The sequence below is a fragment of the Hibiscus syriacus genome, unplaced genomic scaffold (genome assembly GCF_006381635.1).
Source record: "Hibiscus syriacus cultivar Baekdansim isolate YM2019G1 unplaced genomic scaffold, ASM638163v2 tig00110319_pilon, whole genome shotgun sequence".
Lineage (NCBI taxonomy): Eukaryota > Viridiplantae > Streptophyta > Magnoliopsida > Malvales > Malvaceae > Hibiscus > Hibiscus syriacus.
The window spans coordinates 1,498,587-1,519,339 of NW_024062678.1; the positions used below are offsets into that span (position 1 = coordinate 1,498,587).

Here is a 20,753-nt window from a genome sequence, read left to right on the forward strand (position 1 = left end):
AAGGTGAACCACTGCAATTCCTCTATAACAAACTCAACCCTGTGTATATACAAGATATGCATGCATGTCATATTAGGATAGGAGAATCGTCACCTTACCAAAGGTCTATCAGTCGAGAAGCGTTAAGATACGAAAATCATACATATGGAACCATATTTTATCATAAAATGAGAAGGCATGCATATTATGTTATTACATAAGCAAATAACCAGAAATCATAATATTTTAGTAAAACATACTCATAAGCAATCATGCACTCAGGCGATCCAATATGAAGTTTAAAACAAACATAAATATCATAAAGTATATATTATACAATATAAGTCTTAACCACAACATACAACGTACATATGACTCAACCAAAACAATAAACATGAGAAACTTAGACGAGTACACATTGAAACATTTAACTAATTTTTTTTTCAAATATTTAATTTGCCTTGTTTGTTAAGGTACACCCATTCTAAGTTAGATTCCAAGGTTTCAATTCTATCAACGTCTTTTATTTTCATTTTTCTGTCGTAATCTAAAATATAATATATAAAATATTTTGAACTTAAGAATAAATAAGGGCTTTATCCTAGTGGGTGGATGAGGCTTTGCTAAAGGAGCCTTTGGTCATTAGTTTAATTTTTCCAATGTAAGTTTCAATTTGTTTGTTTTCTTCTTATTAGAGGATTAATTTTTGAATTAAATTAAAATTTATGATACATTTGATAGAACGTGTAAGTAATGAAGAGTAAATATGTAATTATATCAATTTTATTAACTATCATGACGACAATTTCAGTAAATGTTAATGACAGAGGTTTGATTCAATACATTTAAATAGTTAGGTGACGTTATTTCAAAAAAAAAAATAGTTAGGTGACATGATTGATAAAATTAGAAGATCAATAGTCAAAGTGAAAAGTAAAAATAGTTAGATGGTCAATAGTATAGTTTACCCTAATTCTTATTCCCTTCGTCCGGAGTGTCTTCTTCTTCATAAAAAAGAGAATGGAAGCCCGAAACCCTAAAGCAAACCTCCAACCCTCTGTTCTTTCGTGCAGCCCAATTAATCCTAGACCTATTTCTTTTATTGTTCTGCACCGCGGAGGCTTCCCTGCACTCTTCCGCACCAGCATCGCTGCCAACCTCTGTGTCTCTCTCTTTGACCCACGCTTGTGCGTCTACTATAATCCAAGAACCTCTTATCTTTGGTGACTGAACCCCACCCACGTCTACTATAAACCGATACCCACGCATGCCCAGTCACCTCATCCCACCTCGCCTCTTCAAGTTCCGGCGCTCCACGACCAATACCCAAGCGCTCGTCCTCCCAATAGTGTTCTGTTAACATAGCACATCAATGGCTTCACGTTTCCAGGCGGCAACACTGGTGGATTCACCATCGTACCCTAAATCCATCGCCTGGTCCGAGGAGAACCTGATTGCTGTTGCATCCGGTCACCTTGTTACCATTCTGGTAAGTTTTAGCTGTTTCAATTTAGGTGGGTGGCTGCTGTTTTGTGTGTGTGTGTGTGCTTAGTTGAGATAACTATAATTAAAGAAGGAAAAGAAACAAAAAGTAAAGAACTTTGCGTTTACTCTTTAATGTGTGTTGCAGGAACAGTGTTCCCCCCCCCCCCCCCCAATTTCTCTTTAGAACTAAAACTGATGTGGCCATTTTTTCCCCAAAAACTTTTCAATTATATCTTTTATCAGAATCCAGCATTGCCCTTTGGACCTCGAGGGCTGATCAGTATTCCCAAGAGTGAACCTCACCCCATTGGGGTGGTAAAAAGAGAAGGTGCGTTCTAGAATTCTGACCAGTGTGCTTCAATTGCCTCAAATTTATTGTTTTTATAAGCCTCAAAAGGTTGAGGTAATTTAATAATCATTGTTGCATTTGACTATTTACTTCACATATAATTTAAATTGGTGTCTCATCAGATCTAGCATCTGGCTGTTTGTTACCCACTACTTTAAGTCGGGATCCTCGTCCTTCTGTTCGATCAATTTCATGGTCTCATCTTGGAATGGCTCCTAACTATGGGTAAGAATCTGAAAGATATCATTGCATGATTCCCTAGTTTTCTGCACTGCATATCTGTACTTTTGTACAATTGCTTCAACAAAATGCCAGCTGTATGTAGGTGTTTGCTGGCTGTTTGCACCACAGAAGGGCGTGTAATGCTCTACCGTCCTCCCTTTTGTGATTTCTGTGCTGATGGATAGAGGTATGTATTCGAGTTGGGATAAACTTTTTGCTCTCTACAGCAAGTTATAGTTCCCCTGAAATGTTTGAAATCACTGAAGTGAAGTAGGTACTCAAATGCTTGGGTAGTTTGTTTGAAATTTAGTGAATACCATAACAAAATCAGAAAGAATGATGTCATATATTTTGTGTAGCCAAATTCTCTATCAATTGACGTGGTGGAGATTAATTCTGTATTGATGATATGGGGGAACTAGTTAGATCAGTATTTTTTCTGTTGTTTGTAAATGACATGTTCTTGTTTGAATTTTCTGTAGGTTTTGGATATAACTGATAGGCTTTATGATTATCTTGCAAGTATTAGTTTTGAGGATCCAGATACTCCTCCTTCAGAAATTTCTAATGTAAGTCCTTTCATCTATTAATGAACCAAGATGCATTAGTTTTCTGCCACATTATATTTGCTCATAGGAAATCCTTTTTATTATTTTATGATGGTTTCTACCTCATGCTAAACAATACATGAAAATCTATATATACACTGCAAAAAACTAAACATGTAATTTCTAAGAGATGGTTGAACTCCTAGGATCATACCTATAATCCTTTATTGTACAATGGTATATGCTAAACATCTTGTTAGGATTCATACTTTGACTTGTAGATATCATAATCTAGAGTTCTTGATAACCCCTTTGTTACGATCATTTGTTTAGGGATTGAATTGATGGTGGAACTCATCAAGGGGAATTTCAATCTTAGACTCGTTAGTGAGAATTTTAAAACTGATAGGGGTTTGTTAAAAATTTTGACTGAACTTTATTTCGTCCAAATTGGTCTCTTAAGTAGAGGTTACATTAGGTCAAATAAAACTGCTACTAAAGTAACTAAAAGCAAGTCTCCTACTAAGGAAAGACTTCTATTGATATAAAATACTCATAAATAAGATCTACTCCTAATGAAATGCTAATTTTCCTCAAGTTAAAATCCGGCCTGACTTATTGGTAGGGGATCCAACGCTTGCAGACAGAAGTGCTACTTATCCGATTAAGAAGAAGAAAGATCTATGCTGGTTGCCTCCTCCACCAGATTTTTTTAAATTCAACGTGGATGGGGCAGTAAATGTTGATGGCTTAAGAGGTGGAATTGGAGGAATTATGAAAGATTCATATGGATCTATCCTGATCACTTTTTCTACTGCTGTAGGACCTGGTCCCCCATTATTTGCTGAGTTGAAAGCAATTAAAGAAGGAATTGATTTATTTCTTTGTTCTCAATGGGCGGGGAAAGTTAGACTTGTTCTAGAGAGTGACTGCTTAAAGGCAGTGGAGTGGATTTCGAACCCTTCTTCGGCCCCTGTGTTTCTTAGTTTGATGGTAGGAGAAATTGGATCCTTAGTTACTGCCAAGGACATAATGGTTAAATGGATTCCTAGGAGCTGTAATTTGGAGGCAGACAAGCTAGCTAAGGAAGGGATAGGCTGATGGTTTTTTTTATTCCTGTTGTTATTGTAGTTATGTTCTGTTTAATCAAGGAGGGTTAGAGTGTAATGCGTATCTTATGTAATTCAGGGTTTGAGTGCATTTTGTATCTTATGTAATTCAGGTTAATTAATAAATTGAGGTCTCTTCTCCTCCTCCAATTAGTTGTCTCTTCATAAGAGCCAACTTTGAGGGAGGTTGTTATTGAGACCTCCTATTCCTATCAAAAAAAAAAAAAAACTAATTAATTGATTTCTTGATAATAAACAAATAATTGACACCAATAACAAAGACAGCTCGTAACGTTAGGATCAACTTTGAACTTGGTGAAAGGTCTCTATCATTATTAATAGTTGAAATTGATAGGGATCTTGGACCTTCACGAACTCATTCTCATAGAGTAGTACCATTGAATAAATATCTTCAAACTTCTTATCAGAATTCACAATCTTCATAAATACCAGATCAAATTTAGACCCATTAAATTTTTTAGTACAATATAGGGTTTAAAGAAAAAGATTGATTGTTGGATATGAGTATAGGAGGGGTGAATGAAGAAGGATGTAAAGTTAGTTGCGACTGCCACAATTTTTGTCGATATGACTTTAGAAGGGTTTGATGCAGGAAACAAGGAAAACATTGGTAGAGGCTGCCATTGGTATTGTTTAGGTAAAGGGTCTACCTTCATATCAGCTACAGAGTCACTAACTTGTTTTGCAGCAATTACTTCACACAGTGGATCTAAGAGTTGGGACAATTGGATTTTGATTTGGCTTCAGCTATAGTTTCATGAATAAACTTGAGTTTCTTGAGTATTTCTGCTTGCCTCTCTGCTGATCACTGTTCTGCCATTGCTGAGGATCATTGGCTTTGAATACCAAATGTTACAATTGTTATGATCATTTCTATGGGGATTGATAGTGGAACTCGTCAAAGGGAATTCTAGACCTTAGACTTTTAGAGAGAATCTTAAATCTCGTAGAATTTTGTGACTTAACTTTACTTCTTCCAATAGGGGTTACATTAGGTGAAATAAAAGTGTTACTAAAATAATTAAAAGCAAGTCTTCTACTAAGGAAAGAAAAGACTTCTAATAGTATAAAATACTCATAATTATGATCTCCTAATAAAATGCTAATAAGTTGATTTTCTAATAATAACCAAATAATTGACGACAATAACAAAGCCAACGCTTAGCACCCTTTGTTCATGAACATAAAAAGCATTGTTGAGACTGAACCACCCAAATGTTTTCATCCGATGGTTGTTTGAGCAACCACTTGTCAAGATCTTCTCCATGGTTGGGAATTCATTTATGCAAGCAAAGTAACCTAAGTCCTTAATCAAAAGTCTTTTTGCTTTCTTAATTCTCTCTAGTCCAAACCTCTCTTGTGAGAACAAATTCTCTTGGCTTGTATGATTTGTAGCATAGGCTAAGGAAACCTTGTTGAGTATTATCACAGTCCCTTAACTCTTTCAGTCTAAACCATATGCTTCAATGAAAACCTTATTCATACTAGCAATTCTCTAAAGTGCCTGGAGAAAGAAAGAGCAAGAGAGGCACATCACTACAATAACCCAAGACTGCAGCTCGGGTATATATTTCACGAGGGAACGATTTTCTCTCCTTATCAACTTGAAATATGGTTAAGTGTGGCTATATGAACACGGCTTACCCAAAATCCTAATCTAGAATTTCTCTGAATTATACTATATCCCAATGAATTTAGTTAAAAATTTCATTAGATCTCTATCCATTTAAGCATTTTTGCAATCAAGGCCTTTGTGTTTCATGGACTTCATTTGATTAGTTTGCATCAAGAATTTATTTATCAAGCTAATGATGAAGGAAAGCCTTATGACTCATTGTATAAATGATCACTACATATCACTTATAGTATATCCATGTCTAATTAGATTGGCTTTAGATCATAATCAAATATTTTATAGCTCAATTAACCTTGACAAGCTTTTCTCTTCTCTTACTAGGAGCCGGTGACAGACCATGGTTGTGTTGATGATCCAACAGACTCTGTTTTAGTAAAGGAGCGGAAGCGAAGAAGAGCCAATACTTTTGGTATTAGGTAAGATTGTATCCCTCCTGCATAAACCTATAAATGAACAAAAAATTGATCTTCATGAAGAGCAAGTATGCTACAAAAACTAAATGCAACAAAATTAATAGCATAATATGGCCAAAAGGTTTTTACCAAAGAGAAGTAAGACTTTTTATTGATCAGGTTGCTAAAATATCAACAGAAACCTGAATCTGAATTTTATAGATATTCATTAGTTCTTTTAAAGTGCTTACCTTTTTTATTGACTGTGGTGCAGTAACTTTGTCTCAAAAACTTCTTGTGATGAAATATCAAGTGGCTCTAGCACTTCCTCTGAATTTGAGGGCGAGGGTCCTCCCAAGGTATGTTTTTTTTTCTTCATAAATTGTTTCTGCTGCTCTCCATCTCTCTGTTGTCCAATTAGTATTCTTTTTACCAGGTTAATACCAATGTTATGCTTCTCACTCTGAATTTTGAAGACTAGCACATTTCTGGTTTGGTTTCGAATGCCAGTGAGACCTTATATGCGCTCTTTGTGACTTTATTTCAGAGTAGGAGCAAGAAATCGGAAGGACGAAAAAGTTCATATCAGACAGTTCCTGCTATCCAAACCAGAGGGAGACCTAGCAAGAAAATACCTGAAGCTTGTGGCCTACCTTTGATTACTGCAGATCAGTATGCTTCACGTAGTGCAATGCTATCATCACTTCTTGTTGCCTGGTCTCCTCTGCTTAAATTATCATTTGAAATTTGTGGGGCTCCTGAAAATAATTCATCCAACTGCTTCTCTCTTCTAGCGGTTGGTTCAAAGTCTGGTAAAATTTCATTGTGGAGAATTAATGCACCTCAATATTACTCTATTGAGCGAAGTATGGCCCCTACTACAGTGGAGCTCATTGGGATCCTTATGGCGCACAATTCCTGGGTCACCACAATAAGTTGGGCCTTGCTTGCTTCTGAATCTTCTAGTCCTCAAGTTTTATTAGCTTCTGGGAGTTCTAACGGGAGGTGAGTTAGGTATGCTGTCACATTGTTTCAGCTTTATAATGACATTAGCATTAAAGTTTCTTTTGATGGGTATCCCCATATCCGAGCAAGCTTTTTGGAGATCAGATGCAAGCAAAATTAATGGAATCTTGCTCATGGCGCTTTATAACATTTTTACTAAGATAAAGTTGCTCCTATATACCAATTGTAACTGGAATTCTGGTGCTAAAAAAATACTTTCTGACAATAAATGGTGCTGACTTCTCTTTGGATTTAGCTTTGTAAATTTAATCACTTTATCCTCTACAACTGCAAGATTATGAAATGTTTGTCCATTTATTATATACTTGCTTGTTCTTCTTTTATACAGTGTAAGGATATGGGTAGGGCATTCAGAGGAATTTATGATGTCCACTGAAGTTAATAATGTTCCATTTTATCCATTGAAGGAGGTAATAATGATTCTCTTTTTTCCTTAGTTGAATGGTAACACTTGCTAATTTGTTAGTTGTATTTTCTTATTTGTTTATATTAGTCAATAGAATCTACTGACTTATAAATTTCTGAATAGATAATAATATTTATGCTGTCCCAGTCTCGGTGCTTTCACTTATGCCCACTCAGTCGCTTCATAAAATGCTCTTGGCGGTGGGCAGAACATCTGGAGCTTTTGAAGTATGGATAGGAGATACATCTGTGAAAAAGTTTAATAAAGCTGGACAATATGATGCCCATGACCAAGTTGTATGTTCTGCGTTTTTGTTCATTATCCTTTTTTCCGAATCTCGCCATTGATTTATCTATGATTATACGTCTTCAGGTTACTGGATTAGCTTGGGCTTTTGATGGATGTTCCTTGTACAGCTGCAGCCAGGTATAAACTTTTTTAAAATCCTGCTGCTTCATATTTTCTATTATTAAGTTAATATGTTGTTAAATATTTTGTTCTTAAATTTCATTTATAGAGATTTTGGAGGTAGATACTATTGGAGTTTTTAAAATTGAAACAATTCATCTATATTTTTATCTCAACTGCTCAATCAATTTTGTTGCCTTATCTGCCGTCTGTCTGTGCTTGTCTAAAGAGTAATATCTCTAGCAGATACTATATATTTGTAAGTTGCTTAGAATTAGCATTGCTACTTTAACTAAGTGGTTAAAACTTTTAACGACATCACTTAGGCACCATTAATATCACAATTCTTAGCTGTTTCTGTTCTTGGCTTTCTATATATTGTCTTTGTCAAATGGAAGAATTATAAATTGCGTCTGGGAGTTTTTTTGTGAGCCATGAATGTGTTCATGCCTTGCCAATATCTCTGCAACCACACTTTGGAGCAATACATTACAAGCTTCCCTTCTGTACATCTTCCACTGCCACAAACAGTTGTGTGTTTCATTAATTAATTAATTAATCTCTTTGGACATTTTACCAATATTAGTCCTTGGTCAATAGTTCCAACTTTCCAAGTCTTTAATTGGCAAACAATAGAAATTGCATGTTGAACTTTTCGTACTGTCAGTTATAATTTAGGCTTAAATATACAAAAGGTGTCCAACTTATGCCCGTTTTCCAGTTTAGTGTCTAACGTTTATTTCGTTCCAGTTTGGTGCCTAACGTTTCATTCCGTTACTCGAAATGGGTCAAGCCGTGACGGACAAATAATTTCCTCCGTTAAGCGACACATGTCATAATCTGATAATTTTTTTAATTTTATATAAAATTAAAAAAAATAAAATTATATATATTTTTAAAAATAAAACACATAAATTTCGAAATAACCCCAAAACTTTAAAAACTTTCATTTCAACCCCTAAACCCACGCCTGCTGCCGCCCTTTTCTGTCGACAAAGCTCGACCCAACCTCACCTCCCCCCGGCAACCAAAACCCCTATGAAATCGTGACTAATCAATGGTCGATCGATGGCGAATCAACGTTTTATACCCTGCGAACTATGATGAAAATCACAATACCAAGCAATTTCGACGGCTAATTGGCGACAACTACGACGACTTATGTTTAGGATGATGACAAGGACTACGTTGGCGGCGGGTTAGTATGAGGATTTGGAGATTTTAGGGATTTCGAGGCTTTTTTGTAATTTAAAAGAAATAAAGTTTTTTTTAATATAAATATAATAATATTTTTTTAAAAAAATAAATTACGAGATTGTGACATATGTCACTTAACGGAGAAAACTAATGGTCTGTCACGGCTTGACCCATTTTGAGTATCAGAATGAAATGTTAGGCACCAAACTGGAACGAAATAGACGTTAGATACTAAACTGGAAAAACGTGCTGTTATGAGTTTAATTTTTTACCAGGCAAGTTAATTCTCACATTTTTCTACGTTCATTCACTTTTTTTAACCTTTATGGATGATGCTAGGATAATTTTGTTCGTTGCTGGAATTTACATGGGAGTTCCCTGAGTGAAGTGCCCATTCCCTCAAGTTCTCCTGGGATGAAGAGCTTCAATGATGTATGATGCCACCTTTGCTGGTTTCCTTCATCCCTTTTCTTTTCATTTTTTCAATTTTGATGAACTTTTTGCAGATACCGGATGTGTTTATTCCTGCCTTGGTCTGGTGGTGTCACCAAGTAATCTTGCAGTTGCTATTGTATGATGTTATTCCTAAATCTCTCTCATTTATGTTGCTACTCACCTTTCAAATTAGCTTGTATTCATGTCCACAATGTACTTCGGTGAAACTTATCCTCATTCTTATGTTACAAGATTACAACATTCTTTACCTCCCAGGTTTTTCTTATTATATTGTTTATCCTCTTTCATATTTGGCTTTCTTTTGGAACATTGTGGGAGTCATATATTCTCCCTCATAAATGAAGGGTTACTGCTTGTGGCCTTAATGGGTATCATTGGAAAATAATCACTTCTAATTCAAAGTCTAAAGCATCAACATTATCATTATTACTTGCTTATAACTACAATGAAAAAGAAATAAGAATAGTTCTCTTGAATCATGCCCTTCTTACAGGCCAGTACCAGAATCACATTTATAATGAAGAAAGAATTAAAGGGAAACATTGCATGCTGACTTTATAGAGTATCATGCTTTTTAACCATGCTGTTGCTGTATCAGGGATTGGATTAATTTCAGATATAAACAACGCATTCTATTAATGTCTTTCTGTGAGAACATATGGTGTAACCTCTTTGTATGTGATGTTGCTTAAAGTAATTGCTGGTATATTAAGAGATTATGCTGTGTATTCAATATTTCATTTATAACATACGTACATCTTATAGAACAAAAGACTTGTTTGTGTTTGTTTTTTGTAGGTTCGCAGTTTTGATGTTAATCAGTTGGACCACATGTATGAGGCGAGGTAAGGAACTGTTGCTGAAATCTTTTCTTTTAAGTTGCACTCTATTATTGTATTTGTTTTGTGAGAACTAGAGAATAGTTAACTGTTGATATCATACCACCAGGCTATGGAGAAACTTTACTCTTAAGGAGCAAGTGTAACACTGGTTAAAAAATCAAGTTCGTTAATACTCATTGAATGAACCTCGAGTGAAGGCCAGAATAATTCTGTAGTACATAACGAAATAGAGTGTACCCTACTTAAATCACAGTCGATGGTCAATTTGCTTAATTGTCCGTCAGCTGGCCATGGATTCTGTGCCAGTTTGAAAATTATTGATCTTGACTTTAACGTTGTGAGCTTGTCCTTTAATGTGAAATTGTTGTTCTCCCAATGTTTTGAACAAATAATTTAACTAAATTTAACCGTTACCATGGTGAGAATAGTTAACCTTGCATGATGGAACATCATTCCATGGTCTAATAGGGAAAATGGGACACCTTATAGTAAAAGGGAATATAGATCAATAAGAAATTGGATAAAGAAGGAAAACAAGCGCTTAATTTAGTTTCATTTACCTTGCACTTTAATCATGTATTTTTTTTCTTGCAACTTTCCCAGGCTTCAGAAGGCTGCCGTTGAATTCTTTTGGATTGGTGGGCAACAAAAGGATATTTTGCCAAGTACTTCCCTGGAGTTTGACATTGAAGCCTTCCCTGGTTTTACTGAAAAAGAACTGGTTTATTGGGAGTCCAATATTTTGTGGTCTTTAAAACAATATGAACATTGTGATAAGCCTTTGGTTATTTGGGATATTGTAGCAGCATTATTGGCCTTCAAGCTGTCTGCACCCAGTTTTGTTGACCATGTTTTGGTTAAGTGGCTTTCAATATTATTTGCAGATGTGCATGTGAAAAATTCTATTGGGAAGATTCTACAACATGTCTGTAAAAGTTTTTGTAAAGCTGCTTCACGTCAGTTGCACCTCCTTAACATTATTTGCAGACGGGTAATACTATCAGAGCTGAAGGCGGATGAAATAAATAGCGACTTGTTGAACTTAGGAGTAGATGATGCTAATTTTGCTCAAGATAAGCTACTTAATTTATGGATGGAGTTACTTTCAAGCAGTGAAAGAGAACTACGAGAGAGGCTTGTGGGTTTTAGTTTTTCCGCCTATAAAAGTCTTGCATCCAGTTCGTCCACCTCTGAGCCTGGATATTGGTATCCTCTTGGTATAGCACAGATGGAGCAGTGGGTTGCAAATAATAATCGTCATGTACACAAGCAACAAAAAGCCGCGGCAACAAAGATTAAAACCTATAAAAGGTGCTATTCGGGGTACTTCATTCTACATGAACAAGATGATCACATCCTTGCTTTCATAACTGATATACGAGTAATTTTAATCTTTCTGTGTTGATAGGTATCATCTTGGTAGGCAGACTTTCTTGATCGTATATGGCTTTATAAAATATGTTGAAAAAAGTAGTTTTTGACTCTTGCATTAATGCAATCCTCTCTGTTTTACTTAGGCATTTGAGGATGCCAATCTTTCTATTCTCTATTATGCCTAATTCTTACTAATTTTTAGTCTCTTTTTCTTACCGAAAAGCAGGTCACGACACAGAAAACTTGAAGAAGAAAAAGAGCAATGTAGCTGTTGTTCAGCATTGGTTCCTTTTGATTCCCCAGAATTTGCCGTGTGTAGGGGTTTGGAGAGCAATGATAGCAATGGGCAGAAGCATAAGTTAGCAAGGTGTGCTGTTTCTATGCAGGTTTGCCCTATTACTACCCCATTATGGCAGTGCAAGTGTTGTCAGAGATGGATTTCCAATCTTGCACCGGAGTCGCTTTTTACGATGCCCCAACTCTCCTCACCCCCTTCTTCTATAAAGGTAGCTTCTAAACCACTATGCCCCCTCTGCGGGATATTGCTACAGAGATCACAACCAGAATTTCTTCTTTCTCCATTGCCTGTGTAATCTCCAGTCTGCTTGCTTAACCTGTATGTATATCAGTGTTGAATAGGGTTTAGTTCTCAACTCTCATGCATGTAAAACGTAGCTCTCAAGTATTAACCGAAAGAATATTGGCTTTTGCTCGAGTAGGAAAATAAGAAATAAGAGGGTTTGGAGTAAGGGTTCAATGTTGACATTTGCATTGGAAATCTTGGCTTTTGAAGTGAGATTATTTATTGACTTCGTCTCCAGTTAATGGAAAAATGCAAAAACCTAGTTTTGAGCACAATTTTTTGTTACATTATACCACTCCAAGATGTGAATTTGTTTAGAGCGAAACATGGGCTCTTTTCGTCGTTTTGACTATAAATTAATATACTTAATTTTAGACACTCTCAGTGAGTACAAGGATAGTTGTTATCTCTTGAGGACTCAAGTTTGAATATAACGTTTGTAGAGGTGTTTGAGCGTTTATTGTCAAATGATTGAGTCTTTCGAATAAATGTTATTTTGTAATCTTCTCATACTAATGAAAAAACGTTGCATAAGATAAAATATACAAAAAGGCACCCACTCGAAAATTTTTACTGAATTTGAACATCAACCTTTGACTAGGGCATGGAGATAGAGCTACATTCTTTTTAACAATTGTTGGGTAATTGTAGATGAGTATCATACGAAATATAGATCCCATTTATGCAAGAATCATCGTTGTTGCATTCTTCCCTTTTGTGTTCTCCTTGAATAATAAGAATATCGTCTTCTATGTGCACCTTAAAGTCCTCCCATCCAAGTATGGTCGTAAATTAGTTGAGTTGAGCTCAAGTATTGTGGGGCTGAAGCCAAAAAGTTTAAAATTGAATTTGACTCGACTCGAAAATTTACGAATTTAAAATTGTGAAGTTCACCCGAATTTAAAATAAAAAATTAAAGCTTGATTTGACTCAAAAGGTCAAAGCTTAAAATAGTTAAATTCGACTTGAGCTAAGAAAAACTTGAAATATTCTCAAGTTTAGTTTGATTGAAGTTTAAATTTGAGTTTGGTTTAAGCTCAAATTCGAATTTGAATTTGAACTTTAAATATATAAAAATTTTATATTATATAAAAATTTAACTTAAGAAATTAAAATTTTAATATATATTTTTGAGTTGTTTGCGAGTTTTTTGAGATGGGTATAAAGTAATTTACTTCAACTTGTTAATAATTTGAGATGAGTTCAAATTGAATTTATTTTGTTGGAGTGGTAATCAAATCTTAATCGAGTTAAATTTGAGTAGTTCACAATTAATTTGGTTTTATTTACAATCCTACTCGGAATATCAATTTGCATTTTGATGTCATGCTCATCATCTTTGATGTGCACGCACCGTGATGCCTCTTCGGCTCCTGCCGGGAAATGTCCTCGAATATCTGGTCCATTGTTTCCTGCATTTTACGCATTCATCTCCGTCATCAAATGATTTACATTAACATAGTCTTAATAGATGATTAAGAATTTCTTAACTGATGCAGGATAATTATGCATTCTGATTTATAAATTTTAAATTATTGTGATTTTCATAATAAAAAAAAATATACATTAATTTGTTGAACTTATTTTAAAGAGAAGGAACAAATTAGAAAGAGTTCGATCTTTTACTTGACCAGGGGTGGGCCTACTTAGGATATGGCCCATTCATATCCAAAAAAATTAAGTTTATTATAATTTAAATAGAAATATGTATAAATTTTGCTAAAATTATATTGATCTGATTTATTTATTTTTTAAATCCTGTTTAGATATATAGTCGTTTTTATATTTTTAAATTAATATATATATATATATATATATTATGTTATATGAATAACTAATGTTAGATTCTCTTAAATGTACACAAGACCATGTCGGTCGTGGTTTCCTTTTTCTTTTGCTTAAAAAGCTGAGAAAAGAACAAAAGAGAAAACAAGAATATAGGAGATTATTGTCTTCAAAAGCCTTCAATATTCCTTTTGGCTCCTCTTTTCCTTGCCATTTTTATGCCCGCCAGACGAATGAATATAACACGAAGAAAGAAAAGGCACTAAAATAAAAGCTTGATGACAAAAATTATCGTTTGCACAATCAGTCTCTCTGTCCCCTATTCTTTTTTTTAGTATTTTATCTTTTAACGTTTTAATTTGTGATCAAAATAACTCTGTTGGATAAAATATTATTTGACTAACAGTCAACCCATATTGCTAACGTTGTATTTTCACATATGCCTAATTAAAAATGTGATATGTGACACGTCAATAAAAGTAATGATATTTATATGTCACGTCAACGAAAGTAATTGTATGACATGTGTCACATCATCAAAAGTAATGACATGATATGTCATGTCACCAAAAATTATGATATGTTACGTGTCACGTCAGTAATATAAGTTGATCGTTAGTTAATTAACGGTTTCCATCTAACAGTGTCTATTTTGACCAATAGTCTGAGGTGATTACAACATAATATATGTTCATAATTTTTTCAACTTATTGATAATACACACATCCTACAAATGCAACTGTTCGAACACTAAACCTCTAGAGAGAATAACATTATCTTTTACAACTGAGGCCATGTGATGGATCTAAAACCAACTAATATTAATTAAGTATAATGTTAATTTTGTACATAGGTATGGTATTTGTCTTTGTACATTGTTTATAGAATTTCCTACGTGCTGAATCAAGCACATACTAATTTACAGTCATTATTGGCATGCATTCACTCCGTCTGAACCAACAATTGCACGGGAAAATTGAAAGCTGTCGTCAACAACTGACTTGTATTCGAATCCAAGGAACCTTGGTACCCATAATTGCATGGTAAACTCATGCTCTGCACCGGTATCCTTCCCTTCATAATGTTATTAATCCTACTCTGCTTCAAAAACCATACTCGTTTACTCTTCTGCTGTTGTCATCGCCGTCGGCCATTATAATCTTCGAAGTCGTGCTGAGCAGTTACTCCCCATTTCCACTATCACTAGTTCTCCATCTTCCGTCGTTGCTTTCAAAAGTTTTGGAGCTGAAAATTTGCTTCTTGGTGCTAGGAATTTAGGTAATAACAGTTACATTAACTACGTCATTTGTTTTTTACCTACAAATAATTACTTTGAAATTATTTAAATAATTATGTAATTATATTATAAAAATTAAAAATATAATTATCATATCAATATCAATCTCATAATTAAATGATTGTTTTCGTTAATAATTAATATACATCCATCCAACTATTATCATTATTTAATTATTTAATTATTTCCAATCGAATCACTTTTCATTAATAATTTAATAGATGAGGTAACATCATCATTGAAAAATTGTTACAATTAAGATTGTTAATATTTACACAAACTATCAATTTGGTCATATTTAAATTTAATTTATATAAATTTATTATAAATTAATATATATATATATATATATATATATATATTTAAATTAAATTAAGACTAAATTGATAGAATGTATAAATATCAATGACTAAATTGATAGTTAACGACAAGTGATTCGATTGGCAACACTTAAATAATTAAGTGCAAGAACGGATGCAAAATTTTATGTTTGAAGACAAACTTATACAATTTTAAGAGATGACGAACTTATAAAATTTCAGTGGGTGAAAACATATTTTCAATAGAAAATATGTAAAAAAAATATAAAATAAATGGTTATTTCTAATTTTCAGGGGATGATTGCTCCACCTGCCCCCTCGGATCATCCTTAGTTAAGTGATTTGATTGATCAAATTGAAAGATCGATAGTTTAAAATAAAATAAATAATAGTTAAGTGGTTATAGGTACAGTTTACCTTAACTTTATGATAGCTTAATATAATATGCGGAGACTGTTCCAATTATTCCCAAAATGCAAAACAATGAGTAGCTAAACCTTGGTATGCTATGTGCCCTTATTCCTCCATTTTCTCATTTAGCTTTTCCTTTTGTGTCGACTCTTCAATGGGAAGATTGGAGGTAAGTCATGGTTGAGTGCAGTGAAGAAAGCTTTTAGGTCTCCTTGTAAGGAAAATGCCAAGAGCTGTAGAGGAGAGAAGATGGTAAACAAGAGGAGAAGACAAGGTTTTAATCTCTCTTTGATTTTTCTTCAATGTTTTTGCATGTGAGCTTTGAATGAGTTTTCTTTTCTTGGTTTGGACAGAAAGATGGAAGCGAAGGTGGATTTTCAAGAAGCCTACGTATCAGGAAACAGTGATTCAACACGATGAAGCAAGTACCATAACTACACTACCAGAAGCTGAGCAAAGATCATATGCCATTGCCACAACAGCTGCTGCTCAGGCAGCCGTGGCGACAGCAGAAGCTGCTGTGGAAGTTGTTCGGCTCACCAGGCCGCGTATTTTATTTAGAGAACACTTTGTTGCCATTGTTATACAGACAGCTTTCAGAGGATATCTGGTAAAATAAAGGGTAACCGGTAACGTACAAAATGATCCAAGTTACTTTGTTAAGTATCTAACTATTAAAAGATATAAAATCGTCATCGATTATTCATACATTTCAAATTCGGTTTCTTTTGTTAAAAATTGATATTCATCTGAGCTAGATTTTAACATAATGATTGTGATATAATAAAATAAGATCCAAGAACCATTTGAGTTGTATTTTATGACTCGAATCTCCATTTACATTATATAAACCTGCCGACTAGCTCGACGATATAATATAAATGGAGACTCGATCCACAAAATAAAACTCAAAGAGCTCTAGAATCAAATTTTATCATATCTCAATCAGTAAATTAATGTCCTACTCAAATAAAACATATGAGTAGTCAAGTGACTATTTTATAATTTTTAATAATCGGAGACTCGACAAAATAACATCATATAATCAATGGATCATTTGTATATTTTACCCTAAAATAAAAAATTGATAATAATTTGTGTAATTTAGAGTGGAATTTTGGAGTAAGAAAATGGTTGTGATTTTGAAGGCAAGGAGAGCTCTTGGAGCACTCAGGGGGCTGATGAAGCTGCAAGCTTTAGTGAGAGGCCACAATGTTCGAAAGCGAGCAAAAGTTACTCTCAGATGCATGGAGGCCATGCTTCGAGTGCAAGCACAGGTTCGTGATCAACGTAAGAATATTTCTGCGCACACAAACTCCATTTGCAGTGATCACAGCACCAGGCATCTTGAAGAGAGCAACAATGACGATGATGGATCCATTGGGACGAGCACCCGAAAATACTCAAGGAGATTCAAGCCATTTTGTAGAAAACAAAGCTAGCTACCAATACCATGAAGCGTGAAAAGGATCTTCTTGTTCAAGCCGATTTAAATTACGGTTGCAGTTGCGTTATCGTGATTATAACAATAGCAAGTGTTATTGTATGCAATAGCAAAGAAGCAATGGGAGAGTAGAGGAAGGATGTTATCTGATCACATAGATCCTATAAAAACTGTTGAAATCGACACCTTTAGGCCATACTCGCTCAACCACCACTGGCTCAATCCCACCGTCCCCGGCGAAGGCAAAGCCTCTCCAAATTTACTCAGCAGCTAGCCCTCGATGCGTCAAAGAAGACAAGATCCACCGGTTACCAGCTCATACACACAATCATAGAATGAGCAGCAATGCTGCTGCAGTGCCTAACTACATGGCGGCCACAGCATCTAATATGGCTCGGTTTCGGTCACAAAGTGCAGCAAATCATAGGCCACCGTCAACCCCCGAAAGGGAGAAAGTGGGATCAGCCAAAAAGTGTTCGTCATTCCCAGTCGGTGGTGTCGATGAAAGCATTAAATATGAAGTTTATGATTATAACTCGAGAAGTTCAAGCTATAAGAGCAGCCATGGAGGCCATAATATAAACACATCATGCCTTCTTGTTATGCAGATAGTCTTGATGAAGAGATCTTTCCACCTCCAACAAATGATATTAGCAAGTGGTTGAGGTAAACCGAGGGAGTGATTAGGGATGATGAAAGGACATTATTCTAAAAATTTTAAATTATCTTATATTTTAGATATTTTTTATACATTTATTGCTTCTTACCTTAATATAAAATTACTTACTCCTTTTAAAATAATCCATTGCTACGAAAATGAGAAAAGCTATGTCTAGAACTGCATGTAGATGATAATGGTAGTCATGGACAACAGTGACTCGAGAAGTATGTTTATTTTGAAGTTGATGATTAAAGCTGCCATTATCATCATAAGAAGTATTTACTATAGTTGCAACATAATGTAACAATAACACCGTTATATTTTTTAAAATTATCGCGATTATAAATCTCATTACAATATAAAATTTTAATTTTTTTTTAAAATAAACCACATCATAACATTTAAAATATTTACAATTGCAACACCACAACCATAATTATAATTACAAACCATAATTTAATACTACATAACTCATAAGTAAATATTAGCAAGTTCATTCATAACCTCACAGGACCACCAAAGAAAACGAAAATTAATGTCTGTTGTCTTTACGTAAAACATTATTGAACCTTCACTTTCAGAGCAAGAAGATAACTTTGGTCCCACCCTTGATCGTGGCCCACATGACATTTTGAAACTTTAAAAAGGAAAGCATTACGGCAGAATCACATAGGATACTAAGTAGGCAGCATTTAATGACACTGACGCAGTCTTAGGCCCATTTCTAGATTAAATTTGAAGCGTGAATTAAACTATTTCAGTAATTAAGGAAATGTCACGGATATGAGCATTCATTAGGATAGACAATGTTGCTGGCTTCAGTTGAGGGAAGCTGTGAAATGAGAATTGACGAGGCTAATGGTGAAGAATGGTTTTAGGGAAAGATTAAAATTTGGGTAAAGTATAGTAACGGTCACTGAACTTTTCCAATGCTTTCATTAGGTCCTTTAACTTTTAAAACTTAATATAATCCCCCAACATTTAGTCCGTTGCAATATGGTCCCCGACGTAACTATTGGGGGATCCATATTGCAAACGGACTAAATGTTGGGGATTGTATTGAAAGTTTTAAAAGTTAAGGGACCTAATGAAAGCTTTAGAAAAATTCAGTGACCATTACTATACTTTACCTTTTTTTTGGATTATTGTCCCATACCTGCATCGATCATGAAATGGTCCGAATTTAAAATTTATATATTAAAAATATTTCAACAAAAATAAGTATTTTTTTCACTGTCAAAATAATAAATATTTTTATTTTATCCCGTCAAAAATAACTTCACTCATGATGGTTGTAAACTTTTAAACCATGTTTGCACTTGTATGAAAATATGTAATTATTATTCTTATAATTATATATGAATGATTGAAAATAATATAATCACATTATAATATTCTATATCATATTTAATAGTATAAGTTATAATTATATATTTATATACATTTATATTTAAAAATATTAATATGAAATTAAATATAGTAACACTATATCATATCCTTCCTATTAATTAAAGAATATAATTACGTGCTTTCGATTATTACCTGATTCAGAGAAACAAATAAATTATGATAATTATCTAAACTAAATACGCACAACTGTATAATTACACTAAAACCTAACTACATAATAATTTTTTAAACAAGTCCTTAATCGATACTATTATTAAATTTCGGTCGTCAATTCAATTAGAAAACTACTAAAATAACCTTTCTTTTAAGTGATCCTTTCTTTTAATATCATAATGAAAAAAACCATATCTATATTATAATCACACGAGTGTAATGAAAATCTAATAATCATGTTCTAGAATTGCTTTTGATAGAATTTGGACTGCTGTCAGAGTTAGAAATGTGAAAGTTCCCTGGCATAACTTGGTCTGGCACACCCTGCACATCCTGCGACACTCTATGATTGCTTATGGTTATTTAGATAGATTGCTACGAGAGATAGGCTATTCTCTGTTGATCTGCAAGTTGAGAGTGACTGAGTTTTCTGTGATGGTGATCAGAATACGAGATCATGTGTTCTTCTGGTATTCTTATTCAAAAGAGGTTTTGAGTATTGACCTGGGCTGCTTGCAATCTGAAGCAGGGGTTGGAGGCCAGGGCTTTGAATTCAATTGGGCGATCAATAAACTTAAGGGGAAGTCTCTCCTCACTGTTCTACTAAAGATTGCGTAGAATTCGGTCATTTACCCGTTTGGCGGGAGAGGAATACGAAGTTATTTCAAGGGAATTAAAGATCAGTACATGAGTTGGTTATTCAAGTTCGGGATACGATTGGGTGGCGATTGCTGGATAAAAATATCAATAGACTTACTTCAATTAATAATAGGTTGTACATAGAATGGAATATGCTAATGCTGGTTCGGTATAGGCTGTTTGTACAGTGAATACTTGCTTTGTTTATTTGTAATAGGTTGGCTACCCTTGGAAAAATGAAATTTGCATTTACTAAAAAAAATCTAATAATATTTTAATTTTTTTAATGCATTACTTCATTGAACGATAACTATAAGATATTATCCAAAATTTATTTATTGTTAAAGAACATTAAATTATTTTACAATTGTTAATTTTCTTGCAGGATTTTGAGACAATTTGTCTACTGAATTTTATTTCATGGATGCTTTGAAATTTTCAATGTGAAACCGTTCCCTTTTGTTGTGTCTAGGCATTGTTTGTATTTGTCTAGGTTTTTCTTGTCTCTTTATATTAAAATGGGTAAAGTATAGTAATGGTCACTGAACTTTTCTAAATCTTTCATTTAGGTCCCATAACTTTTAAAACTTGCAATATAAT

At 34.1% G+C, this 20,753-nt stretch overlaps 1 protein-coding gene and 1 pseudogene across 1 annotated transcript; both read left to right on the forward strand.

Annotated features, from left to right (window-relative positions):
- Positions 1 to 1,027: 1,027 nt before the first annotated feature.
- On the forward strand, positions 1,028 to 12,182 carry LOC120117325 (annotated as a pseudogene).
- A 3,989-nt stretch (positions 12,183 to 16,171) lies between these two features.
- Positions 16,172 to 17,795, forward strand: LOC120117188 (protein IQ-DOMAIN 14-like). The gene is made up of 3 exons (XM_039137491.1): positions 16,172 to 16,456; positions 16,995 to 17,294; positions 17,404 to 17,795. Exons 1-2 carry the CDS (start codon positions 16,172 to 16,174, stop codon positions 17,286 to 17,288), a joined length of 579 nt encoding a protein of 192 aa, XP_038993422.1. The 3' UTR covers positions 17,289 to 17,294; positions 17,404 to 17,795.
- Positions 17,796 to 20,753: the final 2,958 nt, after the last annotated feature.